Source organism: Oncorhynchus nerka, linkage group LG4 (assembly GCF_034236695.1).
Source record: "Oncorhynchus nerka isolate Pitt River linkage group LG4, Oner_Uvic_2.0, whole genome shotgun sequence".
In the NCBI taxonomy this organism is placed as follows: Eukaryota; Metazoa; Chordata; class Actinopteri; order Salmoniformes; family Salmonidae; genus Oncorhynchus; species Oncorhynchus nerka.
The window spans coordinates 17,619,386-17,645,035 of record NC_088399.1 but is presented as its reverse complement, the minus strand read 5'-3'; the positions used below and the strand labels follow the sequence as shown (position 1 = coordinate 17,645,035).

The following is a 25,650-nucleotide window of genomic DNA, read 5'->3' as shown; positions in this document are numbered from 1 at the left end:
CTACGAACTGGTCCATTTGTCACAACTTGGGGAAGCTCATGGGAGACGGTGTGGCCACATTACCATAACGCTGTTTGTATAATAGCCTCAGATATGAGGTTTACATTTAATTGTTGTATAATATGAATGAGTGAGTATGATACTGTTTAATAATTGTGTAATATGATTTTGGACTGTTTAATGAAGAAAAATACAATTCCCTTTTGATTTGAACTAAATCAGAGGACCGCCCCTGAGCCCAGTTAGGGTCAGGCCTCCTGGGACAGCCCTTTTTCGGCCCTTCCGAATAAAACCCCCACTCGGGTTTTTGATCAGCAGACCGAGCTTACCTCAATTACGAGATGGCTAAAGGTTGCAGACCATGCTTTTCTCCATTAGGAGGAGACAAAGGTTGTAGACCATTGCTGAATCTTTTAACCATACCACGTGGTTAAACTCTTAGATTATCGATACCGACAGAATAAGAACAAGTCTTTGATATTAATAACTAGTCTGCAGCTAGGAATTCGGTATCATTGAACGCGAAGAACGACAACCGCCGAAACGTCCATTCTATAACGAAACGAATGAATGTCATTCTGAACTATCCACTATAACCACGGCAGAGAGAGAGAGGGAGAGAGATGGACAATTCTACAAAATAAATGTACTTTTCACCAGCGATCAAGACGACACACTGAGCGTAAATATATATATATTGATTGCAATTGTTCCCGAATGAGTGAGCGTTCATGTGCAAAGGATTAGCATTTCAATTGTTATAATTATCACCTTTTGTCTAGCAAGCCGCCATGCCGGTTTAGCCCACTAGGGCATTCTCATTTCATGTAACCACATTTACCTTGTTTGTTTGTTTATGCATTTCTGTGAACTACTTAGTTAGTAATAAATAAATGATTTAAAACTTGTTAAGGCGATGGGTTCCCCTACAGGAACTCCACCCCCCCCGTTCAGCTGAAAAGGTGGCGCAGGGAATGCAAAAATATTCTTTAGAAATATTTAACCTCCACACATTAACAAGTCCAATACCTCAAATGAAAGATAAGCACCTTGTTCATCTACCCAGCGTGTCAGATTTTTAAAATGTTTTACGGCGAAAACACAACATATATTTATGTTAGACCACCACCAAACCAAAGAAAAAACGTAGCCATTTTTTCCAGCAAAAGATAAAAATCACAAAAGCAGGATAAAAAAAAAATCAATCACTAACCTCTTGAAAATCTTCATCAGATGACAGTCATATGACATGTTACACAGTACATTTATGTTTTGTTCGATAATATGCATTTTATATCCATAAATCTTGGTTTACATTGACGCCATGTTCAGAAAAGGAATTATAGAAAGCTACTAGAATAGAAAGCTACTACAGAAATACTCATCATAAACTTTGACTAAAGATACATGTTCTACATATAATTAAAGATACACTGGTTCTTAATGCAACCGCTGTGTCAAATTTTTTTTTAATGTTACGGAAAAAGCCTAACATTGCAATAATCTGAGACGGCGCTCAGACGTAACAATATTTCTCCGCCATGTTGGAGTCAACAGAAATACAAAATTACAACATAAATATTACCTTACCTTTGATGATCTTTCATCAGAATGTAGTGCAAGGAGTCCTAGTTCAACAATAAATTGTTTTGTTTCATAATGTTCAATTCTAGTGTCCAAGTAGCAGCATTTGCTATCACTTTCAGCTCACATGGCCAAAAAATTACTTCTGGTCCAGGATAACTTCGCATGAAAACTTCCAAAAGACATATTACAGGTCGAAGAAACTGGTCAAACTAAGTGCAGAATCAATCTTCAGGATGTTATAATCATATATGTCCAATAGCATTCCAACCGGATCATTCGTTTTCATCTGGGGCTGATTGGAACAGCCGTAGCAATCAAAGACAAACGCGCCACAACAAAATGGCAATCTTTTGCGACACCTACTACTTTCCTTCCCATTAGGTCAAAGTTCACAGCAAATGCTCCATTACACTTTCTACTGAATGAGGCCATCTAGTGGAAGATGTAGGTAGTGTTTCCAGATCCATAACTTGTTGGGAAGGGAGGGGGCGATGACGTCAAAGTTGCCCCAACTTTCAGGATTTTAAAACTTGTTCTGTTATACTCACAGACATAATTCAAACGGTTTTAGAAACTTCAGAGTGTTTTCTATCCAATATTAATAATAATATGCATATATTAGCAATTTAGGACAGATTTTGATGCAGTTCACGATGGGCACGCAATTCATCCAAAGTGGAAATACTGCCCCCTATCTCTAACTAGACAATTGATGTATGGATGACTCATAGTGAAGACTGGGTTCGTGCAGATAACCAACAATTTACGACGTTTGGAATGAGACTAACGTGAGGTAAAGTAAATAATTCATTAATTCAAAGACTTATTGATCAGATGAAATATCTGAAAAGTTTACTTTGTAATCTGAATATTTTTCCTTGGTGCCCCGACTTCCTAGTAATTACGGTTACATGATGAATCAGTCTAATTGCGTAATACTAATTACAGAGAATCTTTGATAAAAACTATCAGTCTTTAGTTAATGATAGTAAAGACATGACAGACCCTAAGCACACAGCCAAGACAACGCAGAAGTGGATTTGGGACAAGTCTCTGAATGTCCTTGAGTGGCCCAGCCAGATTCCGGTCTTGAACCCGATCAAACCGCTCTGGAAAGACCTGAAAATAGCTGTGCAGCAACGCTCCCCATCCAACCTGAGAGCTTGAGAGGATCTGCAGAGAAGAATGGGAGAAACTCCCAATACAGGTGTGCCAAACTTGTAGCATCATACCCAAGAAGACTCAAGGCTGTAATTGCTGCCAAAGATGCTTCAACAAAGTACTGAGTAAAGGGTCTGAATACGATATATATATATTTTTTCTAAAAATCTGTTTATGTTTTGTCATTATGGGGTGTTGTGTGTAGATAGACGGGGGGGGGGGATTATTTAATCAATTTTAAAATATGTCCGTAACGTAACAAAATGTGGAAAAAGTAAAGGGGTCTGAATACTTTCCGAATGCACTGTATACTGAGAGGGAAGTTGAGGTGTGCGCGTGTTTAAAAATGTGTATCCGTTTATTAACGGGTGATGTGTGTATGCGTTTATAAACTGTGTGTGTTTGCGTGCGCAGGTAGGGCCGCTCTACATTAATAATGACCTGTCAGTGTGTGTTTTCGCCCGACAGTGGAAGCGATTAAGTCTGACTTTTTCTGCATGTGACAGTCTGAGCCACACATTAAATATGTCAAAGAAAAAGCACCGCTTTCATTTTTCATGAATTCATAAACCCACTCACCTACCTCATCCCCCCCATCAAACACACTTTTCACACCCTTCATCTCAACCAACTCTCACTCTTAAGAACAGTACATTTTGGTTGTAATTTACGATTATTTAATAGATTATACAAGTAATAATGATTGTTCTCAGATTGATTGTTGACATTTGCGGCCTCTGTGCAGTGTGCAATTTTCTATTGGCAGAAAAACACAGCCATCTTATTCTACCCAAGGCTTGAATTGCGTGCAATACTATTCTTAACTGACCATTATAAACTGGGTGGTTTGAGCACTGAATGCTGATTGGCTGACAGCTGTAGTATATCAGACCGTATACCACGGGTATGACAAAACATGTATTTTTACTGCTCTGTTGATATTGGTAACAAGTTTACAATAGCAATAATGCACCTCTGAGGTTTGTGGTATATGACCAATATACCACGGCTAAGGGTTGTATCCAGGCACTCCTCGTTGCGCCGTGTGTAAGAACAGCCAATAGCTGTTGTATATTGGCCATATACCACACCTCCTCGTGCTTTATTGCTTAACTTAACTATCCAATCCATTACTCACTTAATCAGTGGGCCTGGTACAGTGAACTGCCCTTCTGTGGACGATCAGACTGATAGTCATTGAGACAGTTGTCAGACCTACTAGGCAGTATAGCACCCCATGGGCAGACCACAGCAGGACCATAATAGATTAATAAACCACTACCTTCCACAGACTCCCTGCCTCTACAGATGCACAGACCACACTACCTCTACGGACCCACAGAACACCACCCCCTCGACAGACACCCATGCCTCTACAGATCCCCCTGTCTCTACAGACCACAGACCACCCTACCTCTACAGATCCCCCTGCCTCTACAAACCCACAGAATCCCCTGCCTCTAAAGACCCACAGACCACACTACCTCTACGGACCCACAGACCCCCCTACCTTGACAGACACCCATGCCTCTACAGACTCCCCTGCCTCTACAGACCCACAGATTCCCTGCCTCTACAGACCCCTCTGCCTCTACAGACCTACAGACTCCCCTGTCTCTATAGACCACAGACCCCCATCCTTTACAGACCCCCTGACTCTGGACCCAGACCACTCTACCTCTACAGACTCCCTTGCCTCTACAGACCCACAGACCCCCCCTCCCTCTACAGACCCCATGCCTCTACAGACCCCCTTGCCTCTACAGACTCCCTGATTCTAGACCCAGACCCTCCTGCCTCTACAGACCCACAGCCTCTACAGGCCACCCTGCCCCTGTTAAAAAAAAACATTTTGAGGCCGTGCTTGTTGTTTTTTGCCATCGGCACTCACCCAAAGTGTATAGTTTAATTAAATTCCAAACAAAAATGAAAGGGAAGATATAGAAAACCTTGCAGGGAGCATATCCAACTAACAATCTCTAGAATTATTTTTACTATTGGAACTAAGACTTAAAAAGAACTGATGTTGGAAAAAGATGGAGGGAAAGTTGGAGCATAACTAAGGAAATTAAAGTATAAGCTAATGTATTACACAAGAGACAAAATTCAGAAATTCTACAGCACGATGGCAGAGTCACGTCTTAAATGTAAAACTAATAATCCATGTTTTCTGGGGTTACTATAAAGTCCGAAAGATGTGGGCGGAGCTAGAAAGTTTGCTGTCATGTAAACATACTTTTAATCCGTCTGCCTGCATATTTCAAGACATGGTATATGGGGGTGTAGTGAGATACCCAAATGGCTTGGAGGATTCTCTTTTCATCACACATCTTGAAAAAACACATTCTAAAAACTTTTAAATCAATACATCCACCATCATTAACACAATGGAAAAATCGAATGATTTAGTATTTAAATATTGAAAGTGCGTGGGCTACTGAGAGACACAACATGATGCAGTTTCAGGCCATGTGGTGGAAAGTGATGCAGCGCTGGAGATGGGGGTGTGCGCTAGTGGGCCTGGGCAGGTGGAATATAGTTGATGTTTGTATGATGTTGTCATTTGTATGTGTATGTTTTGTATTGTTAATAAAATATATAATCGTACAAAAAAAATCTTGAAATCCAAATAAAATCTATGTTGCCTAGGGGGGTGTCCTGTATGGCAGAGGTGGCCTTTAGAGGCGACTTCAAATGCTTCATTAATGCTTCCGTCCTGCATAGCTGAATAAAGGATAGGATGAATGGATGACATTTACTAAATGAGTGGAGAGAGTTAAGTGGAGATGTACCACAGGGATGTGTCTTGGGGCCGTTGCCACTCTATGGCCTGTAGACCTTGGTCTGTGTCCCACCCTTGTTTTCTTCCATTGACCTCTGAGACTGAGGGTTCCTACGGGGCCTGGTTGCAGGCCTCCCTCTGCTCTGCTCTCGGAGTGAAATGTCAGTCAGGGGGTCTGGTGACGAAGACCACAGAGAGGGGTCAATCCCACCATTTGAACGTTCCACGGAGGGAGAGAGACAGAGACCGAGAGAGAGAGAGAATCCCCACTGTCAGGGCGATAGGACAGAGAGATCCTGAAAAGCAGCTCTGCTCTCCAAAAGCCAGGCAGGGCCACCACCCCGTAGCGCTGCAAAGAGCAGCAACACAATGCCTGGCTCAGCACAGAAATAATTCCTGTGTTAGAGCCTGTGTGAGTGTGTGTGTATGTGTACTGTATGTGTGTTTGTCAGAGAGGCTGGGTGTGAGAGATTCTTTTAACCTTTGTGTCTTTGTCTGTCTGTGAATAGGTGTGTAAAAATAGTATTTCATACAGTGCGTGTGACCTTGCACGTCTATCTATGTGTGTGTAAGTGTCTTTCAATAGCTCTGCTCCTCATCCCCTGACCTTGTCTCCATGTGTATCTGTATGTATGTATGTATGTATGCTTGTGTCAGTGACGGAGTACTCTACTCATGCAGTATTGAGTGGGTTCCAACCTAGACACTTCATCCTCTTTGCCCACGGCTCAACCCTCCAATCTCCTGGCTGTATCGGCTAGGGTTCAAACCTCCCCCAACGCTATCTTGGGCCGTTTATCTTAATTCCGCCATTGAACAAAATGCTTCTGAGAAATGCAGTCGATGGCGTGTCATTGCAGAGGGGCCAAAGACAGAGGACTCCATTTGTTGTTGAGTGTTTTTTTTCTCCTTCTGAAAATGTATTCAGTCTTTCTAAGCCCCACTGACCCCTCCCTCTCTCTGCATCTCTCTGATGTGTGAGGGAGGGAGAGTCCCAGGTGGCTAGCCCAAGGTTAACGGACACCTAAACTGGGTTTAAGCTCTCCATTCTACGCTCACCATCGTGGAGATCAAACTTAGGCTACGTCTCTCTGCTCCCTCTGTACTAACATCCTACTATTCTAAAAACAGGCTCACTATGCTCCTGAGATCCAGACTAAACCACTTGTTATCTACTGGTGGCCTTCTGTAAAACAGATCCAGAACAGGTCAGTCCCGCAGTCAGAACCAAAACCAGTCCATCTCTGGAACTTCCACATCACCCCTGATTAACCGATTATTTGATCCATAAAGTCGAATTTAAACCTCTGACCACAAACCATACCCAAACTTCTCACAGTCTTGTTAAAGCAGGATAATAATCTGATTTATCACATTATGTGAGAACAGGCACTTTGAATATGGTTAGTGCTATCCGGGATCCTTGGGACGTCCTGACCCTAAACCCTAACCGTATGATATCAGAGTTAGGACTTCCCAAGGATTCCATTTAGACTTTTCCATTTGAATAATCAGAAAGTTCTTACAATACTACTTCCTTTGGGGGGGGTTAGAGGTTTAATTAGATGTTATTACCATAGTAACAGTATACTGTACTGTTATTGTTCTGAAACCAGGTCATACTGAATCCAATCCAACATGTTGCACAATGTCCTCCTCCAACGGCGACTCAGTGCAGTCCTCCTCCAATGGAGACTCAGTGCAGTCCTCCTCCAATGGAGACTCAGTGCAGTCCTCCTCCAATGGAGACTCAGTGCAGTCCTCCTCCAATGGAGACTCAGTGCAGTCCTCCTCCAATGGAGACTCAGTACAGTCCTCCTCCAATGGAGACTCAGTGCAGTCCTCCTCCAATGGAGACTCAGTACAGTCCTCCTCCAATGGAGACTCAGTGCAGTCCTCCTCCAATGGAGACTCAGTACAGTCCTCCTCCAATGGAGACTCAGTGCAGTCCTCCTCCAATGGAGACTCAGTGCAGTCCTCCTCCAATGGAGACTCAGTGCAGTCCTCCTCCAATGGAGACTCAGTGCAGTCCTCCTCCAATGGAGACTCAGTGCAGTCCTCCTCCAATGGAGACTCAGTACAGTCCTCCTCCAATGGAGACTCAGTACAGTCCTCCTCCAATGGAGACTCAGTACAGTCCTTCTCCAATGGAGACTCAGCACAGTCCTCCTCCAATGGAGACTCAGTACAGTCCTCCTCCAATGGAGACTCAGTGCAGTCCTCCTCCAATGGAGACTCAGTACAGTCCTCCTCCAATGGAGACTCAGTGCAGTCCTCCTCCAATGGAGACTCAGTGCAGTCCTCCTCCAATGGAGACTCAGTACAGTCCTCCTCCAATGGAGACTCAGTGCAGTCCTCCTCCAATGGAGACTCAGTGCAGTCCCGGTCTAAACATAGATGGATCTAACGCAGAACTTGAGCACCGCTTGGTGGAAAAGAAAATAATGGCAGTGCTTTGCTTTTCATCTGTCTTTTTTTTGTCACTAAGAGTGTGTTGTCAAAGTGTGGCCCCTAGGTGTTCGCCAGTAGCTATTCTATTCTGGTTCTAGCAAAAGGGTGAAAACTGGAAACATGACTGCACAATCTTTGATTCTACCAAAAATGGCGACAAACCATCACACCACCAGGTGATCACTAGAAGCGGAAAGGCCAAAGTATGTTACATTGTCACTGTTTGGAGTAAATGTGGCTGTAGCATCATGTACCAGGACCAGGATTGCCTAACACTGGAATACAGTACCGTAATGCTCTGTGGAAAATACCCGTATTAATATAGGGACCAACCCTTGAGTTGACTACACTGATATATATAAATATCATCATCAATATTCTACTTCCTCTTTCCTCTATTTCCTAATAAAGTCCCTGGGAAAAGTTGGTCATATCTACTACACGCCACACCACTTTACAAAGTACACTAACGTCTCTACATAAAAAATCACATTGTGGGTGACACTATCAAACAAATCTTACCTGCAGCGAATGAACAACACTGTGGGTGACAGTCAAAATGAATAATGTGAACAATATTGAATAGAATGACTAATCACTCAGTGATATGGAGTAAATAGCAGGAGCTTAGAGATACGTAGAAGAAACTGGCAGAGGCATTAGCTGTGCTGTATGTTGAGGCACCCATAGGGAAACAGCTAACTAGCAGACAATCATTCTGTCAATGAGCAGAGCGCTATCCTGTCCTGACAGGATAGTCTCTGCTCAGGAACTCACTGTTCCGTTTTTCCTCTCTGGGATTTCACCATAGCCCCTGGAAATGCACTCCAAACACAGTGTACACACACACACACACACACACACCCTAAAGTCAGAAGGCAGACCTGCTGCCTGTGACTTAGTACACTCCTCTCACATTGCAAATATTTCTGCCGCAATTACGATTGGTTGGACAATGTACTATATGTACACATTGATAGGACAATGTACTATAACTCAACAGTGATATACCAGAAATGCAGAAGATTTGGGAGAAAAGCTTGAGTCATGTCCATGTCAACCTCTCAGCTTGAGGTCCAAGATTCCACTCCATTCTTCATCCCTGGCCCCTCAGGAGATCAGCGGGTGGGTAAAGGATGACCCAGATCACTCAACACTGACAGGATGGAACACAGATCCACTCTGCCAGTCATATAAATGATTCAGAACAAGAAGATAAGAGCATCCTCACACTGACTACTTCATAATATGCCAGAGACTGCTTTGTGAGTGCTTTAATTTATGCACTAAACCAGGATTATGTCCTTTAAGTAGGCATATGATTGTGTGTTAGGACCACCAGGGTTGACAGACACTGAGCAACCACATACAGTATATTTTATAATTTATAATATATAATACTTAGACTTTACAAAATATCCAGTAGAGGGCACTCTGACAACAGTTATATATACAGCCAAGGTTGACTTTATAAAGATTTCAAATAAACCTAAATACAAATGTATACGCCTATTGTATTTGGTTGGACTATTGTTATAAACGGTTTTATTGTATTAGTCAGCTCTAACTAGCCCAAAATGCTTCACAGGTTGTTGCCACAGGGGGCACTTTCCATTGAAATCCTTCTTGTTGAAAGAATGACGTAGCTAATTCCATGCGCGAGGAGGTGCAGTTGTGCATCATGCCGAGGACGCGCGGGGTCAAGGCAGCGCTCCTGTGTTGGACTCTCCGCTCAGTGAAAATTGCTTGGAGACCGACAGAAACAGTTTCACACATCGATGTGTGTGCCACAAATCTGGTCTCGTACCTCCAACGAATTCATCTTACTGACACATGTGAGCCAAGAATACAGGAATAATCGAGGGAGACGCGTTGGTTTCTGGCTAGTTAAGTTTTATTTTAATTAAAAATTTTACAGGGAGTGAAATCACTGCTGGTTACGAAATGTCGGGGAAAATAGAGAGTAAGCAAGGTAAGCAGCCCAGCCGACTGGCCTCTCATCATACCCCTGCACAAAGTCAGGTACTGGGATATCACGCATTGGGGATGGGTAGGCCCGGTTTGAGAGTCTCGTTCAGGGGTCTTCAAATTTTGTCCGGCACACATAGGACAAGCTTTTTGCTAGCCGTGCTTGTGTGTAGGAGATTGGTCTTCTGTCTTATCCAGTCGAACAAACGGGTGTTCCATGCTAAAGATGTGAGTCGGGATAGCGGCATAGAAAAGCTAGCTAGTTAGCCAACATTCCAGCTAGCCCGTGCGAGCTCTTTACCTTACGTATCTTAAGCAGCAATCTTATATTTGGCTAAGTAGTCGAAGTAATGACTGTAAACATTAGTTATCAGCTTCGTCAATTTACCCTTTCTCATTTTCAGATGTTTCATACCTAAGGTTAGCTTAGCCCGTTGAAGAAAACGGTAGTTATCCGCTGCCTGGATGGATGATAAAAACAGTGGGACCACACAGCTGGCAAGCGTGTCTCGTGTGGTAGCCAATTACCTTGCAAGCTGGCTCCGTAACTTTAGCGCACTCAATTTATTAACCCACCAGCTGTAACTGGGGTTTCAATCAAATCGGAGTAATATCACACACTCCATGTGTTGTCAAATTGACTTTCCATTGTGAACGTGGCATATCTGCTTTTCGAGCAGTCTGGCACACTATTGACTGCTTTTCGAGCAGTCTGGCACACTATTGACGGTATATCCACATTGGGATGAAAACGTTAACAGTGTGCAATATAAAGCATATCAATACACACGGTGTTCAGTGCAATGGGATGTAAACAGAGGTGGGTCTGACACCGCTTTTGAAACGATTTCCCTACTAGTATTCCACCCCTCCAGCTGTCTCCGGGTTTCGCCTCTCAACCTTGGGCGGTGATGCCTGCAGCTCACTGGGCGGGGGTGTGAGTGTTGTCCATGGAGAGAGAGTACTCCAAACAGAGGTAAAGTTTCTGATTGTTGGTCAATTAGTTATGGCAGTAGCCATGGATTGGCTGAGCCGCCGTGATGTGCACACAGAGAGAGAGAGATGTGACTTTAAAGGTCGTGTTTTGCTCACAAATAAAGTATAGTAATTGTTTTCTGTCCTATGAGTGAATGCCGTAAGTGGGGGGCTGTCTGGCTGGTCTCTTGGGCTTTTGCTACCTGCTCGTGTTTACCGGGTCACCTGTTTGAACGTCACTTTCTGTTCCACGTGTGCCCATCGATCCCAGACACTGTATGCCCCCCCCCCCCCAGGGAAGAGCAACAGACTATGCTGGAAACCAGGACTAGGCCTGGCATGTGCACCACGGAAACAATGGAGGCAGATATGCACACCAGTGGCATACGGACTGGACTGGGTGTGTAGCAGAGCTGGTGAAAACGAAGCATATGTTTTGTTTGAGAGAGAGAGAATTTAAAGGAAGTGTTTATGGTGTGTGGGCCCTAAGGAGACTTCCGATAGCTCAGTCTCATGGTTAAGAGGAGATCATTTAACTAATTCCTTGACAGACAGGGCAGTACTTGAACTGAAGCAGATAGGAAGACTGTGTGCTTACATATGACACTGGGGTAGTTTGCTGTTTACATTTGATTTCCCACTTAGGCTAGGTAGGCTGTGTGCCTGATCTGCGTGCGTCTGTGCTAGTGTACATTTCTATCTAGCCTATTATCATTCTGACAGATTCGTTGTCACTGGTGTTTGCACTGATGTCACAGGCCACATCAACACGCTCCGTTTTCGCCATGGTCACAGTGTCCTGCTGCTGCTGTCTCAGGCCCAGTGGGGAGAAACACCATCACCTGTTTGGAAATGTTCTGAGTTTTTGTCTGCTGAAGGCACTAGGGATGGCATCCAGAGGGTGGCTGTCCTGACTGCAACCCAATCTTACACACACACACACACACACCACCCGTTCACTAGGACGGCTTCAACAGTAACAAATGCTGTGCCTCTGGTGTCGCCCAAAAGCTAACAACAGCAGGAAGCCAATCTCACATCCTAGTGTTTTCCTCCCACAGTGAGAACATTAACTGGGTAGAGGAAGAATTAATTGTGTGTGTGTTTGTTGTGTTCTACTTATTTATATTTCTTGTGTGTTTGTTATACTGAACTTTTTTTTAATGCAGTACTGCATTGTTGGTAAAGAGCGAGCAAGACATGCATTGCACTGTACTGGTGCACGTGACAATAAAACTTGAAACTTGTCTTAGCACCCTTAGCACTAGGGTAAACTGATGAAGGAAAGGGGTCCTCAATGCTGTTTTGAAGTGCTTTCGAATGAATGGGGATCCATTGTACTACTACAAGCTGTGTGTGTGACGGCCTGTTGATTTTTCCTTTTTGCATCTGTAAATGTTTGTTGCTGTGACAGTTGTTCTCAAGGCTATATTTTTAGTTAGTAAAATTTAAACAACTTCTACCCCTGGGGTGGAGGGGAACAGTGAAATAGGCCAGCAAGGGATTTCAACATCCTTCACCGTACAAAGAGACTTGTAGTTTGGGTCCAGTTTGTCACAGACTAGGTGGGGGTGGTGAGCAGCATTGGGCTGGACTGTTCGTTTGACTCTATCTAGGAGTAGGTTGTTTCAGGCTATTTCCCCCATAGATACTTAGGTGCCGATATGATATGTACTGCGATTCTATATGTATTGCGATTCAAAAATGTGAGTTTATTGCGATTTGATGTTCCAGACATATTGCTCATGTCTGCCACATCCACCACTACCCCCCCAGGCTTTATAATTAGCTCAGTGACTTCTCCCTGATTGGACAGAGCCAATGGAGCTGCCGGCCTCAGCGGAACATCAGTTCCTTATTTTAGCCACTCTGCCTGCCTTACCCCCAGCTGTGTGTGTGTGCGCATGCACGCACACGCCTTACAGACCAGGCAACAAGTCGTCTGGATGAGCAGGTAGCACAGTGACTGCTGACTGCATAAAAAAATTAATCACAGATATTTTGCCTCTTTGCTACACTATATAGACAGACACAGACAGTATTCTCCCATCTCTAGTGTTCTACAAACAAACGGGGTACAGAGTATCTGTTATTGATATGACCAGAGTCATGTATTTAGAAGCTCTGGTTATGACTATAAGGTGTCTCACAGGGTTCATCTACATTTGGCTGACTACCAGGGTCCTCAGCTATAAGCCCTGGTGCTGCAATGTTGAGGTTTGGTGGAAATGAAGTATTTTTACTCACCCTTGTAATGAGACTTGCATTTACCCTATAGGCCTACATGGGCTGTAATTATGTGTTTAGGAGCGCACAAGTGTGTTGAGAGGGAGACCGAGAGGGCGGAGACTGGAGGCCGGGTGGGAATGGAGTTACAAACAAATGGATGGAGGAGAGCGATGCAAGCGCTGAAGACTACACTGGAGGAAAGCAGTCTTTCTCCAACAGAACACTCACTGTTGCATTTCTGGCATCAGTTGTGGAGCCCTATAATAAATGTTTCCTGGAGTCACAACCATCTTCTCTTTATGGAACCACTCTTGTACAGGAACTGTTAGCACTGAAGCGACTTCTCACACGGGTTGTGCAACATCCAGCATCCACCCTTGTACCTGTTCCAGTGACTTCCTGGTTTTCCGGGGTGTTCTGTCATCTGATGCAGCAGGGCAAGTGATTTGATCACTGTGTTTACATCATGGACCCGGTCCTTGCGACCCCTGTGGTCTAAATGTCAATCAATATTCAATCAAGCCTTCTCTGGACGTCACTGATACAGACTGTCATGGACTGATGATTGTCCTGACTTGTTTATTGAGAAACACTGCTGAAGGAGACGAGAGTACGTGACTGCGGACATATTTCTCAAGACTTTAACTAGATTATTCTTCAACCTCTTGTGATTGGAGGAAACTTTTGATCCAGCTCATCGTTAAGGCTGTTCTATTTTTGATATTTCAGCCCATGTTATGTGGTCTGAGTCAAGCAGAGTCATGGGACGCAAGTTCAGTGACTGATTATTATGACTGACAGTCATAGACAGAAGATTGGCCAATTCACATTCTAAATGAACTGTGGAGTTCATCACACAGCGGTGGCTTGACTGTAAACAACAGTTGTGAAATTATTTTGACTCTGTAAATTGGTTGGTGATCATCATCTTAGGCTAGGTTGCCTACATTCCATTGAGGTGACTGCAAACAGTGGTTGGACAGAACAAGCTCACAGTTGAATCAAACTGGACGACCTGGACCAAGTGTCTGATCAGAGGACTTCAGGTCTCCTGGATGGGAAACTTAAGCTGGAAGAGCCAAGGCTCTTCTGAAGATACAGAGTCCTCTTTACAGGGAGAACTAGATGAGCAACAGCCAGGTAAACCAACACAGATGGTCGCATCAACAGGGATTGCTGTCATTTGAAGACTACAGTGACGTGTATGGTTAAATGATGTTTCAAGAGTTTGGCGGTACTGAACACAAGACAAACTCAATGCACATTGATCTGGTACTGTATATACAGTAGCTTGATTCTTGTGTATTTTATTTCTTGTTTGACTATTTTTACATACTTTTTTTTAGAACTCTGCATTTTTGGCAAGCCTTTCATGGTAAATTCTACTAAAAATTGAAGTTACCTTGAGCAAGGCACTTAATCCTAATTGCTCCTGTAAATTGCTTTGGAAAAGTGTCTGCTAAATGACTTAAATATAAAGCCAAATTAAAAATACTTCACCATTGCACCTCAGCAGGCCTATTTGTTCTTGTGCTAAATGTATCCATGCTTGCATTTTTCTTTTTTGGGGGATGGATGGACAAACCTGGCTCTTGTGTTCTTTTCTTCTCAAAGACCAGCCTGTCAAAGCCATCCTGTTTTAGAGCTTTTATGTAAAGAAAAATAGAAGTGCTGGCAGAAATGAAGCGCTGGGGACATTCCTCCCTAGGTTTTTTGTGTAGTGTGGCTTTTGTGAAGGTGCTCATTTGCTGTGCTGAAGTCTAGGGTGGACCCAGCCAGCCAGAGGCCACTAGCCACAGCTCTCTACAGCCTGCCCAGACTAGACTGCATGTGCCTAGGCTCTCAACACTGAGTTGTCTCACTGTTTCATCCATCTGTACATCCACCAACTTCAGAAACTGTTTTTTTTTGTTTAAATTTTGGTTAGGCTATTCCAAAAAATATAAACTGAAAACCATTGATTTCGCTTGTTCTTGGTCAGTTTTGTTTGGGGAGTCTCAAACTACTAGTCGGTGGCCTTGTCAATCTGTGCTATGTGAAAGGTAGCAGCAACATTTACAATATTTAGCGTTAGCCATATTAGCCCTTTTTATTTAGCTTCGTAATCATTGCCTCTTCGGCTCAGCCAGTTAGCAGTGTGTGAACCTAGAGACCCAGGTGTGCTGCTAGGCTTGCATGGAGAGAAGAGGCTCCATGATTGAGGTGGTTGTGTCCATCGTGTAATTACATAGCACTGAGTGGCGTAATGCCATGTTTTGAAAACACGCCGTGCGCCATGAAGCCTAATGAAACTTTGCTGCTGCGTTTAACCTGGCAGGTGGTAAAGAGTGTCTGAGGACCCCAGTTTGTTTGTGTGTGTGTGTGTGTGTGTGTGTGTGTGTGTGTGTGTGTGTGTGTGTGTGTGTGTGTGTGTGTGTGTGTGTGTGTGTGTGTGTGCCCATCGTGGCCTGTGCAATCACCTCAGCTGTGGTGATGAGGCTAATTGGGGCTCAGCAGTGTGTGAGTAGTAGTCTGTGTCAGACAGACTGGTGGGAGATCTGAAAACCCGCTAGCTAGTACAGTAGTTAGACAGTCACTATAAGCCTCACTGCAACCAAAGCTGACCCACGCATCAGTACAGGTGGGTCCCTGCCTGCAAATATCTTGGCTGCAAGTGCTGATATAGGTGCATAGCCACTAATTCACTTTGTGCTTTTTGCTCAGGAAATGTTACCATCTCTATCACTTTTGACCTTCACCTCTCTGTCTTTGGATAATCAGTCATTTACTTGGTTTGGGTCCACATTGAGTGCGCACATGACTGTATAAAACATGAGTTGAGTTGCACCCTCCTTTGCCCTTAGAACAGCCTCAATTTGTCGGAATCGTCGGAATCTACAACGTAGGGCTGGGTGATATGATAGATAAATTATTACGATATCTATATATTTTTTTCATTCGATAACGATAATCATCACAATATTAATCAAATAATGTTTAAAAGTTGCATATCTGCTTCAAATTCAATAATGCCTGAACAAACTGGTTAGAGTGTTGAGCCAGAATGTGCCACATTCTACCCCTGAACAAGGCAGTTAACCCACTGTTCCTAGGCCGTCATTATAAATAAGAAGTTGTTCTTAATTGATTTGCCTAGTTAAATAAAGGTTCTATTTTTTTAATGTTGTGAGTTACACACAGAACAATTTTCCTTCAAGTATAATTTTATGTTTGCAGCCAGGGAGCATGTACCTGGGGTCAATGAAATTGATAACCCTCTTGAAACCTTCCTTTTTGACTGTGCTAATTGGTAGCATGTCCTTAGCAATGCATATTAGCATTTGTGACGTATTTTTGATGTTTGATTGTATGGCATAAGCAATGTCAGTGTTGACTGCTTTGGGCAAACATCCCTAGATTGGCTGGAGCTTGAGGGGCGTTTATCAATACCGTGGCGCAATCTCAAACTTCCTGCATGTTCCAAAGAGTGATTTTGCTTCAGATGTTGAAAAAGGTCTGTCGTATTACCAGACTTCTTAGCCACCTGTCTACGGCACAATTTGCACCAAACATTGCTCTGCTCTTTGTCGGACTTCAAGAAGCCAAACCACTTCCAAATTACTGAAACAGTTTAACCCTTTTTATCAATCATTTATTCGTTGAAAGCGGCTCCTTTCCATGGCTATCACTGCCACTGTTTTCACCTACATCACTCATTTTTCGTGGTTAACAGTGGCTACTCCATCACTCGAGGTTTTAAATGGTTTTTAGTGCATATTGTCACTTCTCCGCACATTCCTGCTGTGTCAGAAGGGAAATGGACTGCTGTACCTAATTATTCTATGTTGACATTATTGAAAATGAATCTATATGTTTTTATATCGTTATTGAGGGATGTAATTACCTAATTATTGATATTGATTTAGCCCTACTACAGCGTGTTAAGTGTTCCACAGCGATGCTGGCCGATGACTACAATGCTTCCCACAGTTGTGCGAGATGTCCTTTGGGTGGTGGACCACTCTTGATACACACGGGAAACTGTTGAGCAGGAAAAACCCTGCAGCGTTGCAGTTCTTGACACAAACCGGTGTGCCTGGCACCTACTACCACACCCCGTTTAGAGGCACTTTAATATTTTGTCTTGCCCATTCATCTTCCAAATGGCACACAAACACTCCATGTCTCAATGCTTTAAAATCCTTCTTTTAACCTGTCTCCCCTTCATCTACTGATTTGATTGGACTTTTTTTGTTGTCATTTAACAGATGCTGTTATCCGGAGCAATTAGGGTTAAGTGCCTTGCTCAACGGCATATCGACAGATTTGCTAGGAACCAGCGATTCGAACTAGGAACCTTTCGATTACTTTCCCAACGCTCTTAATGACTAGGCTACCTGCCGCCCTTAACAAGTGACATCAATAAGGGTTCAAAGCTTTCACCTGGTCAGTCTGTCATGGAAAGAGCAGTTGTTCTTAATGTTTTGTACACTCACTGAACGTGCACATACACACTTTATTGTCCTGTAGCAGACCCGGCACCAGGATACAGTGACTTAAAGCTCTGCATGCCTCCCATTCGGAACAGTTCATGCGTATATTATGACGATATTTTGTGACGTTTTTGTTCATTTTGGTCCTGGGTAAGAGTTTTTTTTTCTTTTCTCTCCGCTGTTCATGAACACCAGGTTTTTTTTCTCGAGGCAACGTGAAGTTCGGTAGCCAAAGTCTTCGCCCCTATGTCAGTCATTGGTCAACAGTAGTGATTATTCAATGAAGTGTTTGTTGACATTCAATGATGGACGACTCGTTTTATGCACATTTTTTCACTTAAGAAATACTGCCAAATACTACCAAATAAATACTGCACCAAATCTTAGATGTCAATTGAGTTGTCTTAGATTTATTCGGACTATTTTGAAGATGTGTATACTGACTACGGCACCTCAAGATAGACAAAGTAATATTGCCGCTTTTTCTCATTTTTCAAGCAAAGGTCTTTTAATTTTTTTTAAATTTACCCTTATTTAACCAGGGAAGTCAGTTCAAATTCTTATTTTCAATGATGGCCTAGGAACAGTGGGAACAGTGGGGCAGAACGACAGATTTGTACCTTGTCAGCTCAGGGGTTTGAACTTGAAACCTTCCAACACTCTAACCACTAGGCTACCCTGCCGCCCCACTTTAAGGGAGTATGTGAGCACACTCGTTCGTCTAGGCACCAGCAGAATTGAAGCATGCGGAGGTAAGGGGGCAATTGAATTTAGGGAGGGAGTAAAACTATTGTTGAGGTTCTTGCATTGGAATGATTGAATTCTGATTAAATCACGCAATACCACAGTAAACAAGGTTAAAATGTTGAGACTCTGTCACGGCCGTCGAAAGAAGTGGACCAAAGTGCAGCGTTGTGAGCGTACATTTTCCTTTTATTTAAAATGTCACCAACAAAACAACAAACGAAGAAACAACCGTGAAGCTTACAGGGCTCCAGTGCCCTTAACAAAAGTCAACTACCCACACTGAAGGAGGGAAAAAGGGCTACCTAAGTATGATTCCCAATCAGAGACAACGATAGACCGCTGTCCCTGATTGAGAACCATACCCGGCCGAAACATAGAAAACAAAACACAGAATGCCCAACCAAATCACACCCTGACCAAACCAAAATAGAGACATCATAAGGCTCTCTCAGGTCAGGGCAAGACAGACTGCGGGGTCATTGGTTACTGAATAGCAGTTTGGCTTAGAATACCGACACAACTGTGAATGTGAACAGAACAAAACAGAGCTACCAAATAGTAGGCCTAGTCAACAAAATATCAGCTCGATAAAGGCATGACACAATCTATATTTAGGCTAGTTACATTAACAGTAAACAAACGCAGTAAACATAAGGTGAACGGAGATCCAAATAACCAAAACAGTCTACAGCCTACTACTGTGAGATGTAGCCTACAGCCTACTACTGTGAGATGTAGCCTACAGCCTACTACTGTGAGATGTAGCCTACAGCCTACTACTGTGAGATGTAGCCTACAGCCTACTACAGTGAGATGCAGTCATGCACAGCTATCTTGCCAAATAAATAGACCTATAGGCCCACTTCAGGAAAATCATGCCGCTCATGAGTTCAGCAACACGTTGTGATATGGCACAATACACTTCTGTGAATCAAATTTGCCCCACGTAATCAATGAAGCAATGTCAGCCTACCATAAACACGTTTCCAATAAGGATAGTTCCATTACCTACCACACAAACCAATTGGCTACCAAGAAATAATAGATCTATTTCTATGATGAAACATACCGATAAGTAGCTATACATCATTTGGGTTCTTGCATTGGAATTCTTTTGAATTCTGCTTATATCACGCTATACCACCAAAAACAAAAGCTCATGCTTTTGACCAACAATTGACAGGTTGGCGTGAAATCTCCGCTGCACTCTATCAGCACCATGGACAGCGCCCTACACACTAAAGCAAGATTTTGATCAAAACCAACCAGCTAGATTGTTTTTTAAACGTTTACGTGTCCTTAAAAACAGCCTATAACTAATTACTATTCATTGTGTTTTGATCAGTAGCATATGCAAAACCTATTGTTTCATTGTTTTTTACTTTCCTAAAACAATAATTGTCCACCTCACTGTTCAGCTGTCAGAGATTTGAGGATTAAATGCATCAGGGCATTGCATCCATAGGCCTATTGGCTTAGGTGTACACTATATTAATATTTAAAATGTATATACATTACCAGTCAAAAGTTTGAACACCTACGCATTCAAGGGTTTTTCTTTATTTTTACTATTTTCTACATTGTAGAATAATAGTGAAGACATCACAACTATGAAATAACACATGGAATCATGTAGTAACCAATAAATTATTAAACAAATCAAAATATATTTTGTGTTCTTCAAAGTAGCCACACTTTGTGCAAAGCTGTCAAGGCAATCTTGGCATTCTCTCAATCAGCTTCACGTAAAATGCTTTTCCAACCGTCTTAAAGGAGTTCCCACATATGCTGAGCACTTGTTGGCTGCTTTTCCTTCTCTCTGCGGTCTAAGTAATCTCAAACCATCTCAATTGGGTTGAGGTCAGGGGATTGTGGAGGCCAGATCATCTGATGCAGCACAACATCACTCTCCTTCTTGGTCAAAGAGCCCTCACACAGCCTTGGGGTGTGTTTTGGATCATTGTTCTGTTGAAAATCAAATGATCCCACAAAGTGCAAACCAGATGGAATGGTGTATCACTGCAAAATCCTGTGGTTTTGTGTGCCTTGAACTCTAAATAAATCACAGACAGTGTCACCAGTAAAGCACCTTCACACCTCCTCCTCCATGCTTCACGGTGGGAACCACACATGCCGAGATCATCCATTCACCCACTCTGCGTCTTACAAAGACACGGCGGTTAGAACCAAACATCTCAAATTTGGACTCATCAGATCAAAGGACGAATTTCCACCGGTCTAATGGCCATTGCTCGTGTTTCTTGGCCCAAGCAAGTCTCTTCTTATTGGTGTTCTTTAGTAGTGGTTTCTTTGCAGCAATTTGACCAAGAAGGCCTGAATCATGCAGTCTCCTCTGAACAGCTACAATCTGAGGTGCAGTTAACTCTAATGAATGTATCATCTGCAGCAGAGGTAACTCTGGGTCTTCCTTTCCTGTCGCAGTCCTCATGAGAGCCAGTTTTCTCATAGCGCTTGATGGTTTTTGTTACTGCACTTGAAAAATGGTAAAAGTTCATGAAATTTTCCAGATTGACTGGCCTTCATGTCTTAAAGTAATGATGGACTGTCATTTCTCTGCTTATTTGAGCTGTTCTTGCTATAATATGGGCTTGGTCTTTTACCAGATATGGCTAACACAACTGATTGTCTGAAATGCATTTAGAAGGAAAGAAATTCCACAAATGAACTTTTAACAAGGCACACCTGTTAATCGAAATATATTCCAGGTGACTACCTCATGAAGCTGGTTGACAGAATGCCCAGAGTGTGCAAAGCTGTCAAGGCAAAGGGTGGCTGCTTTGAAGATTGCCAAATGTAAAACATATTTAACACTTTTTTTGGTTTCGACATGATTCCATATGTGTTTTTTCATAGTTTTGATGTCTTCACTATTATTCTAGAAAATAGTAAAAAAAAATAAAGAAAACCCATTGAATGAATAGGTGTGTCCAAACTTTTGGCTGGTACTGTGTGTGTGTTTTATATGTGTGTGTGTATATGTTATGGTATGGAAGAGAAGCTAAGTCCTAGCCCCAGAGAGAGGGAGATATACTTATGCATGATACGACACCGCCATTAATTTCTTTATACCTGTCAGATAAGCTACTGCGTCTGCTATACAGATAGAAGCGTAAAACAGTCTTCCGCGCCTCAAGTTCAACTGTCGGAGTAAGTTGGAGTGCCTGTGAGCACTACCTTCATCAGGAATGCAAATAGTTACCTTTCGGCGACATTTGCCGTTTTGAATCCAAAATGGGTGACCTACGTGATTTGTGTAGATCCGATGAGAAAAGTTTGAGAGGGGGGCTTTGGAACACTACTGGCTGTAATCGAACGAGTGATGCACATTTGTAGCAATACTGGCTGTATCCAAGGCTCAGCTAATCGTTTACATAACAACAGAATACAGTACAGAGACTGAGGAGAGAAGAGACAACCAATTTGCTAGTTACAGCATCAATACGTGCTCTGGAACGACAGCAGAAAGTGCAAAGTCAGTTTACCAGTTACAGCAGCACGTCCCCAGAACGATAACAAAGAGGTAGGTGAGAAGCCTGACCACGGGTACGGGAGAGAAGGTGATGAAGCGTACTTCATGAGCTGTAACCAAAAAACAACTAACATTTGAGAAAGGTTAGGTGACTGAGAAAGTGTGGTGGAACAAGTTGCTGGCATTATATCTTGCTAGCTGGATCGAATTCTCTGCTAGTTAGCCAGAGAAATGTTGAGCAACATTAGCCAACTTAACTGTTCAAATAATTGAGTTTATGGTGTGAAAATTAGCTGGCTAATAAAGTAAACATAAAAAAAAGCTAATCTGATGTTAATAACCTAACGTTAGTAACCTAACCAATTCGCTAAGGTAACGTAAACTCACTCACGTTTGTACATCGCCTTGATCCAATTGACCTTATTTTAGCACCCCAAAAACGTAATACTTCCAGATCAACTGTAATATCAATACCATTGCAAAGCACAATTTCTCCTCTTTCCAACAAAATTAATGACATGACCTCCACCTCTGCCCGTTTCTGCATAATTCAAGCAGGCAATGAGCTCCGTCTGATCTTTTTATAAATGGTGGGTGGGGAAGCGAAACTAATGTGTGATAGTGAGAAGGAGAGATGTCGTGTGGGAAAACGGCTTTTTTCCCCCCTCGATCTGTCCAATTTATCAACTTATCGCCTCTAAAATGTAAATAAAACAAGAGTTTATATAATGTGTCATTACATACCTTTTTGAAGGTTTGTGTTGAATTTTAATCGGGTTTTTAGGGCGGTGCTAAAGTGATCTTCAGAAGTAAACATTGTCTTTTGAAAGTCATGATCGCTTGCAGTGACGACGACGCAAAAAATGACTAGGTATCCCCCCACTTACCCCGTCACTGTCCATTTCTTGTTTTTAAACGATGAGAGAAGTGCTACACCTGGTGGAGAGAGAAATCGTTGCTGTAAAGCATGACACGTCACAGGGTCCGTTTTTTTTTTTTTCAACTTTTCTCCAATACTATAGAGCCATTACCATGTCGATCAATGCTTGAATAGAAATGTAGTTCACACCACAGATTTTGGATTTTGAAGTCGACACAGTCACTACAGTCCCATTAGTTTTCTTTGCAGCCTCGTTTGAATGTCGCGGTTGCGCACATTTGTACGGAATGGGGTGAGTATATGTTAACTTGCCATCCCTCAAGATATAACGCGTTAGTTGCTTACTGGAACCTGGAAATCTGTGTGAAATGTTAACTAGCTAACGAACTAATGTTTTCTCTTTACAGTATGTGGTTAATTTTCAGAATGAGAGAATTAGGTTAAAATGAGGCGTTGCTTGTTAAACAAGTGGATTCAGGGATTAAGTGGAGCTGGAGCTGGGCCTGGCTTAAGCTGGATGCCACTATAGAGGTGAAATGAACACCAGACACTTCCCTCTTTCTCACTTTTTCAATACAGTGGATAAAAAAGGGTTTGCCAGGTGTTACTCTGCCTGAAAGAGATCAATTATGCCAACAAAGGGTATCATAATCTGCTGGCATATTGTAGAACAGATGTCCACAGGCAGAAAGTGTACAATATAATAATGTGCAGTGTAGCCCAAAGATATTGCTTTTGTTGTGTTGAAATTGACAGTAACACGTGTGAATTACTCCGTGAATGCTATTTTTAAACACATGTAGCCTTGTTCACTTGATCGATGTCTACTATAGTGGCCACTATAATAGAGCAAAAATAGAATGCTTGTTTGTTTCATTCTATTTATACTTTAAGATGTTTTTTTCCCTCCCAAGTGTAGTAGTGTGTGGGTGGTCACAAGCAGTCTATTATGAAGGCTCTCATGGCTAACTGCAATATTAGTGTATTATCAAGACTTGAGTGTCATTTGCAGTAAAGTCTAGGCAACAAATAACATTGGATTTCTTTCTTTACATTTTATATTGATATTTATTTTATAACTGGCCTACTTATAACCATTTTACAACGGGCCTACTTATAACCATTTTACAACGGGCCTACTTATAACCATTTTACAACGGGCCTACTTAGAACCTATCTTAAACTAAATACGGAGCACACTATTAAAAAGGCAGATCGAACTTAATTTAGCTAAGGAAAATATCTCAAAAGAATTAAACAATGCACGTTTTGCATATTTAAAGAAATGGTTTGGATTAATAAATATGCCTACAATAATAATGATATACATTAAAAATTTTAAATTTAAATTCCAAAACTGTCAAAAAAAGTTGTGATATTGTAATGGACTAAGATGACGTGGCCAAAGCAGGCTATTGAGCAACTCCCTAATGAGGTAGGATGCTCAATAGGGAGGTAGGTGCTCAATAGCCTGCTTTGGCTGCGTCATCTTAGTCCACTACAATATCACAACTTTTCCATACAGACATTTCCCCTTGTAGCCTGGCTTCAGACTAACAGACTCCCCTGGTTGCACTGGGGCACGAGCCCATCATTTGGTTGCAAATAGAGCAATAGAATCGAGCAATCGAGCAATAGAAAAAATGATTAGTCCTGTAAAGTCAGTCACAGTGCTTTATTAAAAAGCGTAGTAGACTACTGAGAGATGGTGTTGAGTAAATGTTATTTCATTTTTTAAATTTAACCTTTATTTAACTAGGCAACAAATTCTTATTTACGATGACGGCCTAGGAACAGTGGGCAGATCGACAGATTTTTACCTTGCCAGCTTGGGGATTCGACCTAGCAACCGTTTGGTTACTGGCCCAACGCTCTAACCACTAGGCTACCTGCCGCACCTTGGCATGCGCATGGTGATATTAGTCTTGTGTGCGGGGGCTCGGCCATGGAAACCCCATTTCATGAAGCTCCCGACGAACAGTTCTTGTGCTGACATTGCTTCCAACGTCAGTGCTACGTGCTTGCTTCATCACTCGGTGGTCCCGTTCTGTGAGCTTGTGTGGCCTACCACTTCACGGCTGAGCCATTATTGCTTCTAGATGTCTCCACTTCACAATAACAGCACTTACAGTTGACCGGGGCAGCTCTAGCAGGGCAGAAATTTGACAAACTGATGGTGCCATGTTGAAAGTCACTGAGCTCTTCAGTAAGGCCATTGTACTGCCAATGGTCAACTACTCTAAAGATAGATCACTAACTCTCAAGATAATTCCCACTCATAGTAGCCGTGTATTAATCGAACAGTACATTTCATTTCCTTATTTTTTTTTGCAGTTGTAGCCTACCATCTAATGAGGCCTAAGCACCCGCAATGACCAATGCTCATTTTGCATGCTCTGTATCTCCAAGCCATAATAAATATCTTTGTGAAATAGTTGCTATTGAGCTCATAGAGTTGAAAAATAAAACATTTACCTACAGAAAGCTGAGAACATCCTCTCTCCATCTGTGACAACAGGATAGCTGTGTTTTTCCAGCAATTGGATAAAAAAGTGGTATACAATCAGAGCACGTCTTTCTCCGGGAGCATTTGAAAGGAGAGCGAAAGTGGCTCGCTCGACACAGCAGCAGGCCCCAGTGAAACAGGTACAGGGGCAGGCAGACACTTTCATTACAGGAATCATGAGGATAATGTACTTTACTGTTTGACCAAATCATGGTTTTAGCCTCCTAAACAAAATAGGACGTTTTCAGTGAGGTGAATGAATGTGCAGCATGCACCAATGCAACCAATACATTTTTTTACTACCACAGCCGGGTGTCCTATAGGTTGCAAAATACGACGAAATGTAGGCTTTTCACTATAGGCGTACTCTAACTTTCGTTTTACTTAAATGAAAAAGGCCTC

At 42.5% G+C, this 25,650-nt stretch overlaps 2 protein-coding genes across 6 annotated transcripts in view; both read left to right on the top strand.

The window, feature by feature from the left end:
- The first annotated feature begins 7,178 nt into the window (after window positions 1-7,178).
- Window positions 7,179-7,937, top strand: LOC115118648 (uncharacterized). The gene has a single exon (XM_065018082.1). The coding sequence runs from the start codon at window positions 7,179-7,181 to the stop codon at window positions 7,935-7,937; it is 759 nt and encodes a 252-aa protein (XP_064874154.1).
- A 1,711-nt stretch (window positions 7,938-9,648) lies between these two features.
- The window catches only part of rapgef1b (Rap guanine nucleotide exchange factor (GEF) 1b), an 82,861-nt gene continuing 66,859 nt past the window's right edge, over window positions 9,649-25,650 (top strand). For 3 of the 5 annotated variants that reach the window (XM_065017291.1, XM_065017292.1, XM_065017289.1), the window contains exon 1: window positions 14,030-14,293. In XM_065017291.1, coding sequence (XP_064873363.1) covers window positions 14,209-14,293 — 85 coding nt within the window. In that variant the 5' untranslated portion in view covers window positions 14,030-14,208. Of the gene's footprint in view, window positions 9,954-14,029; window positions 14,294-25,650 lie in introns of those variants that run through there. The other 2 variants (XM_065017294.1, XM_065017290.1) reach the window with 2 other exon arrangements.

Excerpts from the sequence above, each read along its gene's own strand:
- LOC115118648 (XM_065018082.1), top strand. The coding sequence starts at position 7,179 with ATGTCCTCCTCCAACGGCGACTCAGTGCAGTCCTCCTCCAATGGAGAC.